The 19,060-nt window shown below is 38.5% G+C and overlaps 3 protein-coding genes and 1 pseudogene across 46 annotated transcripts in view; 3 read left to right on the top strand and 1 right to left on the bottom strand.

The window, feature by feature from the left end:
* Positions 1–19,060, bottom strand: part of LOC127789339 (aquaporin SIP1-1-like) — an 80,433-nt gene that overhangs the window by 13,324 nt on the left and 48,049 nt on the right. The window lies entirely within an intron of this gene.
* The window catches only part of LOC127789328 (O-fucosyltransferase 1-like), a 128,683-nt gene that overhangs the window by 67,948 nt on the left and 41,675 nt on the right, over positions 1–19,060 (top strand). For 11 of the 44 annotated variants that reach the window (XM_052318235.1, XM_052318246.1, XM_052318232.1 and 8 more), the window contains 2 exons: positions 13,022–13,136; positions 13,221–13,291. The exons of 16 other annotated variants lie outside the window; for them this stretch is intronic. In XM_052318235.1, coding sequence (XP_052174195.1) covers positions 13,022–13,136; positions 13,221–13,291 — 186 coding nt within the window. Of the gene's footprint in view, positions 1–25; positions 87–11,658; positions 11,678–12,716; positions 12,757–12,971; positions 13,137–13,220; positions 13,292–19,060 lie in introns of those variants that run through there. 17 more of the 44 variants (XM_052318240.1, XM_052318241.1, XM_052318238.1 and 14 more) reach the window with 7 other exon arrangements.
* Positions 441–17,218, top strand: LOC127789332 (pentatricopeptide repeat-containing protein At4g13650-like; annotated as a pseudogene).
* LOC127789331 (pentatricopeptide repeat-containing protein At4g13650-like) lies at positions 571–17,353 on the top strand. The gene is given in 4 exon segments (XM_052318281.1): positions 571–2,302; positions 2,304–3,622; positions 3,625–4,058; positions 17,217–17,353. Coding segments are annotated over 3 exon segments (2,088 nt in total). The 5' UTR covers positions 571–1,790; the 3' UTR covers positions 3,882–4,058; positions 17,217–17,353.

The following is a 19,060-nucleotide window of genomic DNA, read 5'->3' as shown; positions in this document are numbered from 1 at the left end:
TTCTACTTCTACTTCATACTAGTAGTGCAGGGCAAAAGAAATAGAGCGAGCTGGATTACTGTATGCTTGCCATCAATTTTCACGAGGTAATTCTCATTCCACCTCCTTCAGAGACCCCCCCCCAAAAAAAAAACGTAAATGAAAACGAAATTGGGGGCTTTTGCAGTTCTTTTCTACAAGAGTGCGTAAATTGAATTTGGCAACATTTAGCAATGCAGCGATTGCCCAATCTTTTTGTCATATGAGAAGGGGGCTAATATTGTAATAAATGGGGATGGCAGTTATGGGTAAGAAGAATGTAATTCAAATCTTGGTGCCACTCAAGGAAGGGTATATAAGCCAGCAACTCTTGCTTTAGCGAGCATGCTTGAATACAATTGAGTCTTGTTTCCCTCTCTCATATTCTCTCTCTCTTTCTGCATTCTCTCTCCCTTTTTCTATTCATCAATTCTCGCGCAACTCATCCTGAATTGCTAGAGAATCCTCTGTCAGAATCGAGTTCTGACACTTTTGATGGATACCCCGTTGAAGAACATGAAATCGAACATGAAATCAATGCAGCTAACATGTCAAGGTCAATGGCATTTGATTTTCTTAATTTGATGGAACAACGTGATGTGTGCGCCCAGTGTTCTAAAACGCGCTAGGCGCTGGTGGGGTGCTAGCCCGGGGCTACCTAGGTGAGGGCTAGAAAATATGCCTGGGTAACTATAGATAATGACTTAGAACACATAGGAGTATGCTACTTGTTGAGAATGGCTTAGGGAAAGGTTTACCGAAAATTTTATTTTATTTTTTTCATTCTTTTCTGAATACCATTCTCTCTCTCTCCCCCTGGGTACTCGGACGCCCCCATTTTCAACCTTCTCACTCTTTTTCTCTCTCTCAAACCCGCTCTACCGATTGCATTGCAGCCCCCTGCCAACGTCGATTGCACCGCTGTCGCCCCCGCCAACGTTGCTTGGACCGCAGTCATCCCCACCCGGTTGGCTACAGAAACCTGTCGACGCGAGAGAGAAATTGAAGAGATGATTAGCAGTGGCGGTGATGAGAGAGAGAAATTGGGGCCAAGGGAAAATACTGAACACAAATCCAAACACACAAATCGGGGCCAAGAGAGAAATCGAGGCCAAGAGAGAAATCGAGGCCAAGGGAAGTTTTTAAGTCTTCGAAAATTAGACGACCGAGGCTCCTAGGCACTGCCTAGGCGTCGATTGGGCCGGCACCTAGGGTGCCGATTTGCCTATATTCGCAACGGCCAAGGGCCGCCTAACGCCTCTACGGTGCCGCCTTTTAGAATACTGTGTGCGCCAATCATCAGACCTACTTATGGCTCTTGGAAGGATGCCTCAAGTCTAGGCCTTTCATTGAAGTTAAGAAACTTCATGCTAGGATCCTCAAGTCTGGCTTCGATGGGGATTGTGTTATTAGCAGCCGACTCATCAATGGCTATGCCACTTTTAGTAACATAGATGATGCAGTACAGGTTTTTGTTAATATATCTGACAGAAGTACATCTACCTGGAATGTATTAATGTCTGAATTTTCTGGAAAGGAGCTGAATGGTGAGGTGTTGGAGCTATTCTCACGACTGCTAAGAGAAAATGCTATTCCAGATGAAACCACGTTTCGACATGTTCTAAGGGCTTGCCTTGGTTATCAAGTTACCTTCTGGTATGTGGAACAAATTCATGCTAAGATTATTTGACTTGGTTTTGCTACAAGTCCCCTTGTTTGCAATCCTTTGATTGATTTGTACTCAAAAGAGTGGGTTTGTGAATTCTGCTAAAATGGTCTTTGAAAAATTATCTTTGAGGGACAATGTTTCTTGGCTTGCTATGATATCCGGTTTATCTCAAAATGGACATGAAGAAGAAGCAATCATCTTATTCCATGAGATGTACAGGTCTGGAATAGTTCGTACTCCATATATTTTTTCAAGTGTTGTAAGTGCTTGTAGCAAAATACAGTTACTTGACATGGGAAAGCAGCTTCATACCCTTATATTTAAATGGGCATTTGAATCTGAAACTTTTGCATGTAATGCACTTGTCACGTTGTATTCCCATTGTCATGACTTTGTATCTACTGAACAAGTTTTCAGCAACATGCAATGCAGGGATGAAGTTTCATATAATTCGCTCATCTCAGGGCTTGCTCAGCGTGGATTTAGTGAGAAAGCTCTTCAATTGTTTGAGAAAATGCAGCTTGATTGTTTGAAACCTGATAGTGTTACATTAGCGAGCCTTGTGAGTGCCTGTGCATCAGTGCAGGCACATTTTAAGGGAAACCAGCTCCACTCATGCAATAAAGGGTGGAATCTCTTTTGATATCATTATTGAAGGATCTCTTCTTGACCTTTATGTAAAATGTTTTGATGTTGAAACTGTGCGTGAATTCTTCCTTACAACTCAAAAGGTAAACATCGTTCTATGGAATGTGATGTTAGTGGCTTATGGGCAAATAAGTTATCTGAGAGAGTCATTTAAGATATTCTCAGAGATGCAGATTGAAGGCTTGACACCTAATCAATACACCTATCCCAGTATATTGAGAACCTGCACGTTTGTGGGAGCTCTGTATCTAGGGGAGCAGATCCATGGTCAAGTCATAAAGATTGGATTTCAGCCAAATGTTTATGTTTGTAGTGTGCTTATAGATATGTATGCCAAGCATGGAAAACTGGATACTGCTCACAAAATTCTCAGACGACTCAATGAGAAAGATGTTGTCTCCTGGACAGCTATGATTGCTGGATATGCCCAGCATGATCTGTTTGTTGAAGCCCTAACACTTTTTGAGGAAATGCAAGACAAAGGGATCCATTCAGACAATATAGGATTTTCAAGTGCCATAAGTGCATGTGTTGGAATCCAAGCACTCAATCAAGGACAACAAATTCATGCCCAAACAATTATCTCAGGTTACAATATGGATCTTTCAATTGGAAATGCGCTTGTTTGTCTCTATGCTAGATGTGGTAGAATTGAAGATGCCTACTTAGCATTTGATAAAATTGGTGCTAACTATAATATTTCTTGGAATGGGTTGATATCACGCTTTGCGCAGAGTGGTCACTGTGAGGAAGCACTTAAAGTATTCTCTCAAATGAATTATGTGGGAGTTGAACCCAATATGTTTACCTTTGGTTCTGCAGTTAGTGCTGGGGCTCATACGACTAATGTAAAACAAGGGAAGCAGAATCACGCTATGATTATAAAGATGGGATATGATATAGAAATTGAGGCATCCAATGTTTTAATCACATTGTATGCTAAGTGTGGGAGTCTTGATGATGCCAAGAGAGAGTTTCTTGAAATGCCTGTAAAAAATGTAGTTTCTTGGAATGCCACGATCACAAGATATTCTCAACATGGATGTGGTGTGGAAGCAATACAACTAGTTGAGGAAATGAAAGGGCTTGGCATGATGCTGAACCATGTCACCTTTATTGGTGTTCTATCAGCCTGTAGTGATGTGGGCTTAGTAGACAAGGGACTCAGCTACTTTAACTCCATGACTGAAGAACATGGCCTAGAACCAAAAATAGAACATTATGTTTGTGTGGTAGATATTCTTGGACGAGCTGGCTTTCTTCCCCGGGCTAGAGAATTCATAGAGGAAATAATGCCATGATTTGGAGGACCCTCTTAAGTGCTTGCACGGTGCATAAGAGTATGGAAATTGGACAATTAGCTGCTTGTCATTTTTTGGAGCTTGAACCTAAAGATTCAACAACTTGTGTTATGCTATCAAATATGTATGCAGTTGCAAGGAAATGGGATTGTAGGGATCAGGCTAGACAAATGATGAAAGTTAGAGGAGTAACGATTGTAGGGATCGTGTGTCTACTTCTCGTTCCCATTCGATTAGTGATGTAGAAATGGTAATAGCAAATCGGTTCTATACACTATTAGAGGCAGATATGGATATTCTTTCTCTTGAGGAATTGCTAATTTAGGTGGAGAGAGGGGTCTTAGAGGAGGCAAGTATGGCGATTGATGACAGGGGTAAGCGGGATCATGTTGAGGAAGATGATGATTCGTTTGAAAGGGCAGGTAGTTCGAGATCTGATTTTGTTCTAGTCAAATCAAAGCCCCAGAAGAAGAAGGAGAGGAATGCTAAAGCAAGAGCTATGCAGGGATCTGATATAGGCGGCCCTGTGCTGACGGTCCCAGCATGAGTCAATCCGTAGTTTGTTTTCGATTTGATTATGTTGTTTTAGTTGTTTCTTTCCATTTCATGCGGGTGATGCCCTTGCCTAATTTGTGTTCTTCCTTTGCTTGTTTGGTGCGGGGAATGCCCTGCCTATGGTTGTAGGTTCTTTTTTTTGTTATAACGTAATTCTTACTTACAGAAAAAAAATTCTAAACCCTATCGCATTCCTTGATCCAATCACAAAATTATCAGCATTGCGTTTGTCATTGCCTCTACAACCGCCGTATTCACCAATCCTCCCCTTGCTCCTGACGACGACTACCATCCCCCTCACCACCTCTTTGTATTCCGTGGCTGCATGCTCAAAATCTATTGCTACCTCTACCTTCCTCCCATTGGGATCTCCTGTTCAGCACTTGGTGCCAGTTCGTCCTCCTTCTGTAGCAAGAATGAAGCCTCCCAAGGAAGAATTTAGGGATCTTAGATCCCTTGAGTAATAGTAGTGATAATGGGATCTTGGATAGTCCATTTGCTATCTATAAACAAGGGCGAATCCAAAAGGGGGTGGACATAGGGGGGACTTATATATATATATATATATTTTATGTTTGGGTTGAGCTCATGCCACCCCCCCCTCGCCAAATCCGCCATTGTGCATAATTGTATGATGCAACCACTAGGCTAGAAAATTCTCCAAGAACTAATTTTAAAGATAGATTGAGTGCGTTATTTGACAATGTTCTTTGCCATATTCTATCATTTCTTGATAACACATATGCCATGCCCACTTGTGTTTTGTCGAAAAGATTAATGAATGTTTCTCGTTTTCTGCCTCATATAATTCTTGATGATTCTTTGATCGGGGGAGGTAATTATAGAGAATTTGGATTGGACTTTGACAAGTTTGGTCTTAGGCAGATATTGTTGAGAATATCTGGAATTGATCAATTTTAATATACATGTCATTTCGATTTGAATGACAGTGTAGTCCAAACACTGTTATGTTATGTGGTAGCAAAAAATGTGGAAAAAATTAATATCCATTTGAGGCCCTCCACAATTGGGAAAAAACTATCTGTGGAAATTTTTACATGTTAATCTTTGATAGTGTTGAAGTTATGGGGATTTAAAAAGTTAAATGTCCCTCAATTAGTAAATCTACAAAATCTGAAAGTGTTGCACCTTGCCATGCTACCTAGTATTGAATTCTTGACAATGTTATTTCAAAGTTGTAATTGGGTGCTTGAAGAGTTGCGCTTGTTGGATGTATAAGGGATATTGATGGTTTTTATCTTTTGATGCCAATGTTGAGAAAGTTTTCTCTCACTATAATTTTTGGTGGTACTGAGGGTTTAAAAGTTTTCTTTGATACTCTAAAACTAGAGATTTTTGAATATACTGGTGATTTTTCAAAATTCCATTTTGTGAATAAACCGAACTTTGTTAGAGCAGTAATCTCTTTTGAGATTGTGCTAGATAGGGAAATGGAGAATGCATCCAGCTTTATCAACAATTTGCAGGATGTAAAATCTCTTTATTTGTCTCGTGCTTCCCTAAAGGTATATTCTGACATTAAAAACTGTTAAATATAAGAAAATTCAAAATAAATGACTAGCTCTTAATATTTCTATCTTTGTAAGTAGGTTGCATATCCACTATCTGTTTTTAGTAGTTTGATTGTTCTAAAGTTGAAGTTCGTGACCCTTAACAACATTGTTGGAATTGTACCATACTTGGAAAATCTCGTTATCCATTGGGTAAGTTCTTTTAATGCTTTCTATAGTAGGAATAAATTTAATTTTCACAGTCATATAATTTTTTTTCAACAGTATAAATATCGCAACAAATTTTTTGATGTTGAAGAATTCAACACCCTGTATCTATTGTCAGGAATAGTGCCTGTGTGTTTGGATAAAATTCTTAAGAATATAAAGTTCAAAAGGTTCGTAAATGATGGTTGGGACACCTGGCTCGTTAAGTACTTTTTGAAGAATGGTAAAGTTTTGGAAAAGCTAAAATTTTTTGTATTAGAGAAATACTGGAATGCATTAATGGAAGCAACTCGCAATGCGATTTTACATTTTCCATGCCACTCAAAAACTTGCAAGTTTAGCTTTGAACCTCTTATGGAATAGTAGGATTTTCTATTTTTTTAATCTTGAAGATATACACTTTGATTGAATATTGATTACTGATTTGTTTCACATTCAAATGTATACAAGAAAAATTCATGTACAACAATCAAATTTCTTTCCGCCTCTACTTTTCCTTTGCCTTGTATATAATGTTGTTTGTCCCTTTCTACAATTGTTTATGTTGGGTTTTTAATGTTTGTCAATTTGATTTTAGGCATTGTTATTTGCAATTTGTTACTTGATTATTTTCTACCATTCTATTTTGCAATTGTTTATGTCCAATAATAGTGAAAATATGGATATAAACAATTGCAAAATAGAATGGAAGAAAATGATCAAGTAACAAATTGCAGATAACAATGCTTAAAATCAAATTGGCAAACATTAAAAATCCATCATAAATAATTGCAAAAAGGGACAAACAACATTATATACAAGTAGGGCAAAGGAAAAGTAGAGGCAGAGAGAAATTTGATTGTTGTACATGGATTTTTCTTGTATACATTTGAATGTGAAACAAATTAGTAATCAATATTCAATCAGAGTGCATATCTTCAAGATTAAAAAAAACAAAAAATCCTACTGTTGCATAGGAGGTTCAAAGTTAACCTTGCAAGTCTTCGAGTGGCGTGAAAAATGTAAAATCGCATTGCGGGTTGCTTCCATTGCTGCGTTCCAGTTTAGTTTTTCCAAAACTTTACCATTCTTCAAAGGATACTTTACGAGCCCAAGTCCCAACCATCATTGAAGAACCTTTTGAACTCTATATTCTTAAGACTTTTATCTAAACACACATGCACTATTCCTGATAGTGGATACAGGGTGTTGAATTCTTCAACATCACAAAATTTTTGGCGATACTTATACTGTTGGAAAAAAGTTATGAGTGAAAATTAAATTTATTCCTACTCTAAAAAGCACTAAAAGAACTTACCTAGTGAATAACGAGATTTTTCAAATGTGTTACACTTCTAAGAAAGTTGTTTGCTAGTCTTCAAAGGCCACGAACTTTAAGCTCTAAAATAGTCAAACTACTAAAAACAGATCGTGGATATGCAATTTTCATGCAAAAATAGAAATAGTACGAGCTAATCATTTATTTTAAATTTTCCTATATTTAATAATTTTTAAGGTCAAAATATACCTCTAGGCCGCATGTGACAAATAAAGAGACTTTATATCCTGCAAATTATTGATAAAGCTGGATGCATTCTCCCTATCTAGCATAGTCTCAAAATAGATTACTGCTCTAACAAAGTTCAGTTTATTCACTAAATGAAAATTTGGAAAATCACCAATATACTCAAAACCTCTAGTTTTGGAGTATCAAAGAAAAATTTTAAACCCTCAATACCACCAAAAACTATAGTGAGAGAAAACTTTCTTAACATTGGTATCAAAAGATGGAAACCATCAATATCTCCCCATACATCCAACAAGCGCAATTCTTCAAGCACCCAATTACAACCTTGAAATAACTTTATCAAGGATTCAATACTAGGTAGCATGGTAAGGTGCAACACTTTCAGATTTGGTAAATTTATCAATTGAGAGACATTTAACTTTTTAAATCCCTATAACTTCAACACTATCAGAGATTGACATGTAAAAATTTTCACAGGTAATTTTTCCCCAATTGCAGAAGGTCTCAAGTGGATATTAATTTCTTCCACATTTTCTGTTATCTCATAACGTAGTAGTGTTTGGACTGTACTGTCATTCAAGTCGGAATAACATGTATATTGAAATTGATCAATTACAGGTATTCTCAATAATATTTTCCTAAGACCAAACTTGCCAAATTCCAACCCAAATTCTCTATAATTACCTCCCCTAGTCAAAGAATCATCAAGAATGATATGAGATAAAAAACGAGGAACATTCATTAATCTTTTCGACAGAACACAAGTGGCCATGGCATATTTGATATCAAGAAATGATAGAATATGACAGAGAAAATCGTCAGGTAATGCACTCAATTTATCTTCAGAATCAGTTATTGGAGAATTTTCTATCAAAGTTACAGATCGGGGGGGGGGGGGGGTGGCACGGCCCAAACATATATATATATATATAAGTCCCCCCTGGATCTGCCCCTGTTTACAGACAGATCATCCATGCTAACCTCTTGTAGGAGTTGAGCTTTTCGAGAAATCTCTTCAGCAGACGGACTATTCGAGGTCCCATTATTATTACTATTACTCAAGGGATCCCTAATTTTTTCCTTGGGAGGCTTCATTTTTGCTACAAGAGGAGGAAGAACCAATACCAGGTGATGAACTGGAGATTTCGATGGGGGAAGATAGAGGTAGCGACAGATTTAGAGGTTGCAACCATGGAATACGAAGAGGGAGATGGTGGTCGTCGTCGATAGGGTTGTTGTAGAGGCAATGACAAATGCAATGCTGACAACTTTGTGATTGAATCAAGGAGTGTCAAGGTTTAGGGTCTAGGATTTTTTTCTGTAAGTAAGAATTATATTATCACAAAAAAGAGAACCTATAACCATAAGTGGGGCATTCCCTGCACCAAACAAGCAAAGGAAAAACTCAAATTAACCAAGGGCATCCCCCGCATCAAAAGGAAAGAAACAACATAATCAAATTGAAAACTACGAATTGACTCATGCTGGGTCTGTCAACGCAGAGCTGCCTATGTCAAATCCCTGCGTAGCTCTTGCTTGAGCATTCATCTCCTTCTTCTTCTGGGATTTTGATTTGATTGGAACAAAATCAGGTCTGAACTTCCTGCCCTTTCAACGAATCATCCTCTTCCTCAACACGATCCCGCTTACCCTTGTCATTAATTGCCATACCTACTTCCTCTGAGACCCCTCTCTCTATTGGAACAAGCAATTCCTCAGGAGAAGGAATATCCAGATTTGCCTCTGATAGTATGCAAAATTGATCATTATTTGGAGGCTCAAAGGCTGATTGGAGCCCACGCTTTAAAGGCTCATGGGTAGGCCGCTTATGAGCATTAAGAGGCCCACTTATGTGTTGGGCCAACCTAGCTTCCTTATGCAATCCACGTGGGTCATGGCCTGCCACATCCAAATCACGCATTGAGCCCACACACGAACAAGACTTGCCAACTGCTTGACCTAACCCATCTTGCCCATTGTCCAACTGTCCTCCTACAATCACTAACGAGTCGTGATAATTTTGTCAAAAAGGATGTGTCAGATGTTGGTGAAAGGCGCGCTAGTGAGGTCGAAAATTACCCATGGAGTTGCCATAACCAGAAGGATTTTGAATCTCACGGTTGGCTCATATCTTGTTGCCACCTTCCTTATATGGACCAATAGTTGTCGCCATTGCCAACACCACCACCTGCCTCATGGATGAGATGTTGTTTGTGCCTCCACCAGAGTTTCAATTCCCCTAAGAAACGATGCAATCTTCCATAGCCATATCCACCTCCCCACTATCACGACCATTATCGTCTTGTTCTTCGAAATGAAGCGGTCGACCATAGTTATCTCGCAGGTGACCTTCTCCATCTGGACATGGTGACGTACCAAAACCCTGACCACTTGTCAGGGGAGGGAATGACGACGGATCCCTATAGTCCAACATTCTGGAATCATGGTTTTCATGAGTCATTTCCTCACGAAAGTTAATTTCTTCGTCCATCAGGTCGTCTTCAACAAATTGATTTTTAATCTGCCCTCTAACATCCTTCGACTGACCATCATCAAACAAAACCACCTCCCTTCCACCATTTTCCGCCAATGAATCTTCTAAAGCACGTTCCATTGAACGAATAGTGGCCACATTTCTTGACCTTGATCCGTGGGCATGCTTAGAGATGCCTTCCATGCTTCGGCCAAGAGGTGGTTGGCTTATTTGGCGGGATCTCATTGGCGAGGGCCACTGGGAATGCACCAGATTCTTTGATTTTTTAGGATTAGGCACTTGTGTGAGAACTTTTCTCTAGCTAGAGAGAGAAACAAAGGAAAAGAATGGGGTTTGGGTTTAGGTTCAGGGTTTAACCGTAAACCTCAAACCCTAAATCCTAAATCTTAAATCTCAAATCCAAACCCCAAACCTTAAACTCTAATAAGGAGTTTATGTTTTATTTAAATTGTAATGTGGTTTAAATTAAACGTATATATATATATATATCCTTTAGTATAATGAGGAGTGGATATCATTTTTAAATGTTAGGAATATGCGTGACGGATAATCCACAGTTCGTTATACTATAAATACGTTCCTGGCCATAGAGTTCATAACCTGGATAGTAGCAACTCGCAAAGACCAGTATATCGTCTTCTTCCTTGTTCAGTATGAGATACTAAAAGATAAGGTTGGTGAGTCTTATGCTATTCTATATGACATATAGAAGGAAGATGAGTGGGTGCCTGTTATAGGAACGAGTTCACTGAACATGACTGTTAATATTGAATCACATGGATTTTGTCTCACGAGTCAATGATTCAATGTTAACTATAGATGTGCAACTAGTCCTCAGACCTGAGATGACATGGATATCTATGCATTGGTGGATTAGGTTATTAGAAATATTATATGGTTGTTATAATAAGGAATGACTATACGTATCTATGTGCCTAATTTAGTGATGCACGAGGTATGTGTGCATCAGAGATGTCATCTATCACTTTGAGATTTATGAGGAGGATATCATATGCAATCCAATAATCATTTGACGATAAATTCTTGGCTGAGATAATATGATGACGGAATGTGTGTTCCATAAGGTTGTGTCCTATTAGTCAGATTAATTTTGAATTCGATCATATGACAAGATTAAGAGATTTGACCTACTGCTCATGATCTCATATGTTGTCAGGATATAGTATAATAGAAGGACCGTATTACATGGTATTATAGTAAAAGGTTCACAATACCCATTTTACATTAAATTGGGTAATCATAACATATTATTAGATATCACTCATGATTTACTGGAATTAATAATTGATTAATTCTCGTTGACAATTTAATTGTGAATCAAAAAGTCCCACCCAATAAGAAATCACTTTTAAGATAAGAAGGATAAATTAGTAATTATGTAATTACTAATTATGGTGCATTTATTTATTGAATAAATAAGAATAATTAAATGATTATATTATGAATATGATTATTTAATTATTAATTGGAACAAACTTTTTGCTAGCACATTAAGCCTGGCCCAATGGCACGTAAGGTTTATCGGTGATCCTCTATAAATAGGATCATAAGCCCCATAAACAGAATACAAGTGAATTTAGATTTAGTAAAAAAAATTTAGAAAGTTTTTGCTTCTTCTCTCTCGACTCTTGGGTCAAAGTGGTTTCAAGTGGACCGACTCGGCATCCTACACTTGAAGGATTTTATGGCGTTTTACCTACAGGTGGAATTTGGTTTCGTCAAAAGGTATTTTTCTGTTTAGTTTTTAGTTTTGTAAATCATATTTGCTGAAAAACGTGATACTTGTAAAAAAATTAATTTTTATTCCGCTGCGCATGATCATATCTATGTATTTTAACAAGGGATACAAATACTATGTTCCAGTTTTTGCATATGTTTACCAATACCTTTGGATTCCTATGTCTCGCACGTTGTTTATTAGTTATGATATAGATGGATAAAGGAAAGAAACGAATGAACAATGTTTTCAATATGGGGCAACCCTCTGCAAAGTGGGATGACCACACACATCTACAATTTATAAAGTTGGTACAACAAGAGATTCATAAGGGAAATAGGCCTGCATCATTTATAAATAAGGATGGGTGGAAAGATTTGGTCAAGACACTTAATCAAAAGAATGTGTTATGACAACAAACAATTGAAAAACTACTGGGATTTTATGAAGAAGGAATGGACCCTTTTTAAGCAAATGATGCGAGGAGAGTCAGGTTTGGGATGGGACAAAACAAAGAAGACTATTGCGGCAGATAAAGATTGGTGGGAATAGAAAATTAAGGTATTTCCATGTGTTCTCCATATGACAATTTTCGACCATCCCATCTTTGTCAATCAATGTTCTGAACCTTTTAATTTGGGCAATCGGTCTATAGTTGACTGTCTTTTGTACAATTGATCATTCAGGCTCTTTGTCCTCACACAATTGTCTATTTCCCTTTACAACCAAACTGTCATGTCCCTAGGAGGATTAGAAGGGTAATATTGTGATAGGGATATAATAAAGGGGTAATATTGTAATAGGCTTATATTAGTTTGTTAGGAGATATTTTAGTTAGTGGTTAGAAGCACGTGGGTGTTCTTATGCAATTAGCTAGAAGCTAATAATGCCTATAAAAGGCCGTTGTAAACAGAGGAATGCTTATGTTGATTTTGATAATTGAATTCTCAATTCTCTCCTAAGATTTCTCTCCAATCTCCAGCTCGTCATTGTGTCCACACTTCATATGGTATTGGAGTTCACAAATGGATGTCTTAATATACCTGTTAAACTTGTTCGTTGATGGGACAAGGCTTGGATATAGCAGGTGTTTGATTCCTTTCCCTTACATTTGTGCATGAGCGTCTTGAGACTCAATTTATTCATATGAAAACAGTTCATGATTCAATGTTGGTCCTACCAATTCTAGATGCATTTCTGATTGAATTCATTCCATGCAGCTGCATTGAACCATGTAAAAGCTTGTAAATTGATTATTTTCTTGTGTCGTTTTTCTGATTTACATATTTCTGCTCTTAGCAGATGTTGTTTCTATCTTTGCAACTTATAGTCCTATCTATTTGACCCTACAGGGCTTAAAAGTTGTATGCAAAGAGGATACTCCTACATACAAGGTGCAGAAGAATTACTTCATGATTTAAAACAAAACAACTATGAAATCCATGCATTCACAAATTATCCAATCTGGTAAAGATAGTTGCCAGTTCTAAAACAAAATAATTCAATGAACTGTTCATCACTATTTCTCATCAGGAAAATTTTACTTTGTAGGTATGAAATGATTGAGGAGAAGTTGAAACTATCAACCTATTTATCTTGGTCCTTTTGTTCATGCAACACTGGTAATGGTTTGACCTTGATAAAACTTCATTTGTGCATTGTTCAGTGCTCAAGCTAGTTCTGGAATGCTTGAACTACATAAATAATAAATGGCTAGTTTGATATTATATTCATTTTATGTCACTAGTATATCTTGTGCAGTGAGTCAATGTTGTCAGTCGAGGTGTTCTTAGCCTGCAGTAGTATATTAAGCTAGCATTAAGGGTGCAGTAACAGGTCCAATATGATGTCTGTGCTCATATACACATCTTTTGCATATCTTTTATCCTATGATGGTGCAGAAAGTTAACCATGTTTTCAAGGAGGGGTATATGGCGCCACTCCCTCAAGGAGGGGTAAGAAGAATGTAATTCAAATCTTGGCGCCACTCCCTCAAGGAGGGGTATATAAGCCAGCAACTCTTGCTTTAGCGAGCATGCTTGAATACAATTGAGTCTTGTTTCCCTCTCTCATATTCTCTCTCTCTCTCTCTCTCTCTCTCTCTCTCTCTCTCTTTCTGCATTCTCTCTCCCTTTTTCTATTCATCAATTCTCGCGCAACTCATCCTGAATTGCGAGAGAATCCTCTGTCAGAATCGAGTTCTGACACTTTTGATGGATATCCCGTTGAAGAACATGAAATCGAACATGAAATCAATGCAGCTAACATGTCAAGGTCAATGGCATTTGATTTTCTTAATTTGATGGAACAACGTGATGTGTGTGCCCAGTGTTCTAAAACGCGCTAGGGGCTGGTGGGGTGCTAGCCTGGGGCTGCCTAGGTGAGGGCTAGAAAATATGCCTGGGTAACTATAGATAATGACTTAGAACACATAGGAGTATGCTACTTGTTGAGAATGGCTTAGGGTAAGGTTTATCGAAAATTTTATTTTATTTTTTTCATTCTTTTCTGAATACCATTCTCTCTCTCTCCCCCCGGGTACTCGGACGCCCCCATTTTCAACCTTCTCACTCTTTTTCTCTCGCTCAAACCCGCTATATTGATTGCATTGCAGCCCCCTGCCAACGTCGATTGCACCGCTGTCGCCCCTGCCAACGTTGCTTGGACCGCAGTCATCCCCACCCGGTTGGCTACAGAAACTTGTCGACGCGAGAGAGAAATTGAAGAGACGATTAGCAGCGGCGGTGATGAGAGAGAGAAATTGGGGCCAAGGGAAAATACTGAACACAAATCCAAACACACAAATCGGGGCCAAGAGAGAAATCGAGGCCAAGGGAAGTTTTTAAGTCTTTGAAAATTAGACGACCCAGGCTCCTAGGCACTGACTAGGCGTCGATTGGGCCGGCACCTAGGGTGCCGATTTGCTTATATTCGCAACGGCCAAGGGCCGCCTAACGCCTCTACGGTGCCGCCTTTTAGAATACTGTGTGCGCCAATCATCAGACCTACTTGTGGCTCTTGGAAGGATGCCTCAAGTCTAGGCCTTTCATTGAAGTTAAGAAACTTCATGCTAGGATCCTCAAGTCTGGCTTCGATGGGGATTGTGTTATTAGCAGCCGACTCATCAATGGCTATGCCACTTTTAGTAACATAGATGATGCAGTACAGGTTTTTGTTAATATATCTGACAGCAGTACATCTACCTGGAATGTATTAATGTCTGAATTTTCTGGAAAGGAGCTGAATGGTGAGGTGTTGGAGCTATTCTCACGACTGCTAAGAGAAAATGCTATTCCAGATGAAACCACGTTTCGACATGTTCTAAGGGCTTGCCTTGGTTATCAAGTTACCTTCTGGTATGTGGAACAAATTCATGCTAAGATTATTTGACTTGGTTTTGCTACAAGTCCCCTTGTTTGCAATCCTTTGATTGATTTGTACTCAAAGAGTGGGTTTGTGAATTCTGCTAAAATGGTCTTTGAAAAATTATCTTTGAGGGACAATGTTTCTTAGCTTGCTATGATATTCGGTTTATCTCAAAATGGACATGAAGAAGAAGCAATCATCTTATTCCATGAAATGTACAGGTCTGGAATAGTTCCTACTCCATATATTTTTTCAAGTGTTGTAAGTGCTTGCAGCAAAATACAGTTACTTGACATGGGAAGGCAGCTTCATACCCTTATATTTAAATGGGCATTTGAATCTGAAACTTTTGCACGTAATGCACTTGTCACGCTGTATTCCCATTGTCATGACTTTGTATCTGCTGAACAAGTTTTCAGCAACATGCAATGCAGGGATGAAGTTTCATATAATTCGCTCATCTCAGGGCTTGCTCAGCGTGGATTTAGTGAGAAATCTCTTCAATTGTTTTAGAAAATGCAGCTTGATTGTTTGAAACCTGATAGTGTTACATTAGCGAGCCTTGTGAGTGCCTATGCATCAGTGCAGGCACATTTTAAGGGAAACCAGCTCCACTCCTGCAATAAAGGGTGGAATCTCTTTTGATATCATTATTGAATGATCTCTTCTTGACCTTTATGTAAAATGTTCTGATGTTGAAATGTATCTAGGGGAGCAGATCCATGGTCAAGTCATAAAGACTGGATTTCAGCCAAATGTTTATGTTTGTAGTGTGCTTATAGATATGTATGCCAAGCATGGAAAACTGGATACTGCTCACAAAATTCTCAGACGACTCAATGAGAAAGATGTTGTCTCCTGGACAGCTATGATTGCTGGATATGCCCAGCATGATCTGTTTGTTGAAGCCCTAACACTTTTTGAGGAAATGCAAGACAAAGGGATCCATTCAGACAATATAGGATTTTCAAGTGCCATAAGTGCATGTGTTGGAATCCAAGCACTCAATCAAGGACAACAAATTCATGCCCAAACAATTATCTCAGGTTACAATATGGATCTTTCAATTGGAAATGCGCTTGTTTGTCTCTATGCTAGATGTGGTAGAATTGAAGATGCCTACTTAGCATTTGATAAAATTGGTGCTAACGATAATATTTCCTGGAATGGGTTGATATCAGGCTTTGCGCAGAGTGGTCACTGTGAGGAAGCACTTAAAGTATTCTCTCAAATGAATTATGTGGGAGTTGAACCCAATATGTTTACCTTTGGTTTTGCAGTTAGTGCTGCGGCTCATACGGCTAATGTAAAACAAGGGAAGCAGAATCACGCTATGATTATAAAGATGGGATATGATATAGAAATTGAGGCATCCAATGTTTTAATCACATTGTATGCTAAGTGTGGGAGTCTTGATGATGCCAAGAGAGAGTTTCTTGAAATGCCTGTAAAAAATGAAGTTTCTTGGAATGCCACGATCACAAGATATTCTCAACATGGATGTGGTGTGGAAGCAATACAACTAGTTGAGGAAATGAAAGGGCTTGGCATGATGCTGAACCATGTCACCTTTATTGGTGTTCTATCAGCCTGTAGTGATGTGGGCTTAGTAGACAAGGGACTCAGCTACTTTAACTCCATGACTGAAGAACATGGCCTAGAACCAAAAATAGAACATTATGTTTGTGTGGTAGATATTCTTGGACGAGCTGGCTTTCTTCCCCGGGCTAGAGAATTCATAGAGGAAATAATGCCATGATTTGGAGGACCCTCTTAAGTGCTTGCACGGTGCATAAGAGTATGGAAATTGGACAATTAGCTGCTTGTCATTTTTTGGAGCTTGAACCTAAAGATTCAACAACTTGTGTTATGCTATCAAATATGTATGCAGTTGCAAGGAAATGGGATTGTAGGGATCAGGCTAGACAAATGATGAAAGTTAGAGGAGTAACGATTGTAGGGATCGTGTGTCTACTTCTCGTTCCCATCCGATTAGTGATGTAGAAATGGTAATAGCAAATCGGTTCTATACACTATTAGAGGCAGATATGGATATTCTTTCTCTTGAGGAATTGCTAATTTAGGTGGAGAGAGGGGTCTTAGAGGAGGCAAGTATGGCGATTGATGACAGGGGTAAGCGGGATCATGTTGAGGAAGAAGATGATTCGTTTGAATGGGCAGGTAGTTCGAGATCTGATTTTGTTCCAGTCAAATCAAAGCCTCAGAAGAAGAAGGAGATGAATGCTAAAGCAAGAGCTATGCAGGGATCTGATATAGGCGGCCCTGTGCTGACGGTCCCAGCATGAGTCAATCCGTAGTTTGTTTTCGATTTGATTATGTTGTTTTAGTTGTTTCTTTCCATTTCATGCGGGTGATGCCCTTGCCTAATTTGTGTTCTTCCTTTGCTTGTTTGGTGCGGGGAATGCCCTGCCTATGGTTGTAGGTTCTTTTTTTTGTTATAACGTAATTCTTACTTACAGAAAAAAAATTCTAAACCCTATCGCATTCATTGATCCAATCACAAAATTATCAGCATTGCGTTTGTCATTGCCTCTACAACCGCCGTATTCACCAATCCTCCCTTTGCTCCTGACGACGACTACCATCCCCCTCACCACCTCTTTGTATTCCGTGGCTGCATGCTCAAAATCTATTGCTACCTCTACCTTCCCCCCATTGGGATCTCCTGTTCAGCACTCGTCCTCCTTCTGTAGCAAGAATGAAGCCTCCAAGGAAGAATTTAGGGATCTTAGATCCCCTGAGTAATAGTAGTGATAATGGGATCTTGGATAGTCCATTTGCTATCTATGAACAAGAGCGAATGCAAAATGGGGTGGACATAGGGGGGACTTATATATATATATATATTTTTTTTTTTTTTATGTTTGGGTTGAGCTCATGCCACCCCTCCCCCCCCCCCCTCCCTCGCCAAATCCGCCACTGTGCATAATTGTATGATGCAACCACTAGGCTAGAAAATTCTCCAAGAACTAATTTTAAAGATAGATTGAGTGCGTTACTTGATAATGTTCTTTGCCATATTCTATCATTTCTTTATACCACATATGCCATGCCCACTTGTGTTTTGTCGAAAAGATTAATGAATGTTTCTCGTTTTCTGCCTCATATAATTCTTGATGATTCTTTGATGGGGGGAGGTAATTGTAGAGAATTTGGATTGGACTTTTACAAGTTTGGTCTTAGGCAGATATTGTTGAGAATATCTGGAATTGATCAATTTTAATATACATGTCATTTCGACTTGAATGACAGTGTAGTCCAAACACTGCTACTTTATGTGATAGCAAAAAATGTGGAAGAAATTAATATGCATTTGAGGCCCTCTACAATTGGGAAAAACTATCTGTGGAAATTTTTACATGTTAATCTTTGATAGTGTTGAAGTTATGGGATTTAAAAAGTTAAATGTCCCTCAATTAGTAAATCTACCAGATCTGAAAGTGTTGCACCTTGCCATGCTACCTAGTATTGAATTCTTGATAAGGTTATTTCAAAGTTGTAATCGGGTGCTTGAAGAGTTGCGCTTGTTGGATGTATGATGAGGGATATTGATGGTTTTCATCTTTTGATGCCAACGTTGAGAAAGTTTTCTCTCACTATAATTTTTTGTGGTACTGAGGGTTTAAAAGTTTTCTTTGATACTCTAAAACTAGAGATTTTTGAGTATACTGGTGATTTTTCAAAATTCCATTTTGTGAATAAACCGAACTTTGTTAGAGCAATAATCTCTTTTGAGATTGTGCTAGATAGGGAAATGGAGAATGCATCCAGCTTTATCAACAATTTGCAGGATGTAAAATCTCTTTATTTGTCTCGTGCTGCCCTAAAGGTATATTCTGACATTAAAAACTGTTAAATATAAGAAAATTTAAAATAAATGACTATCTCTTAATATTTCTATCTTTGTAAGTAGGTTGCATATCCAATATCTGTTTTTAGTAGTTTGATTGTTCTAAAGTTGAAGTTCGCAACCTTCAACAACATTCTTGGAATTGTACCATACT

This window comes from Diospyros lotus, chromosome 13, assembly GCF_014633365.1.
Source record: "Diospyros lotus cultivar Yz01 chromosome 13, ASM1463336v1, whole genome shotgun sequence".
NCBI classification, from domain to species: Eukaryota; Viridiplantae; Streptophyta; class Magnoliopsida; order Ericales; family Ebenaceae; genus Diospyros; species Diospyros lotus.
This window is presented reverse-complemented; position numbering and strand designations above follow the sequence as displayed.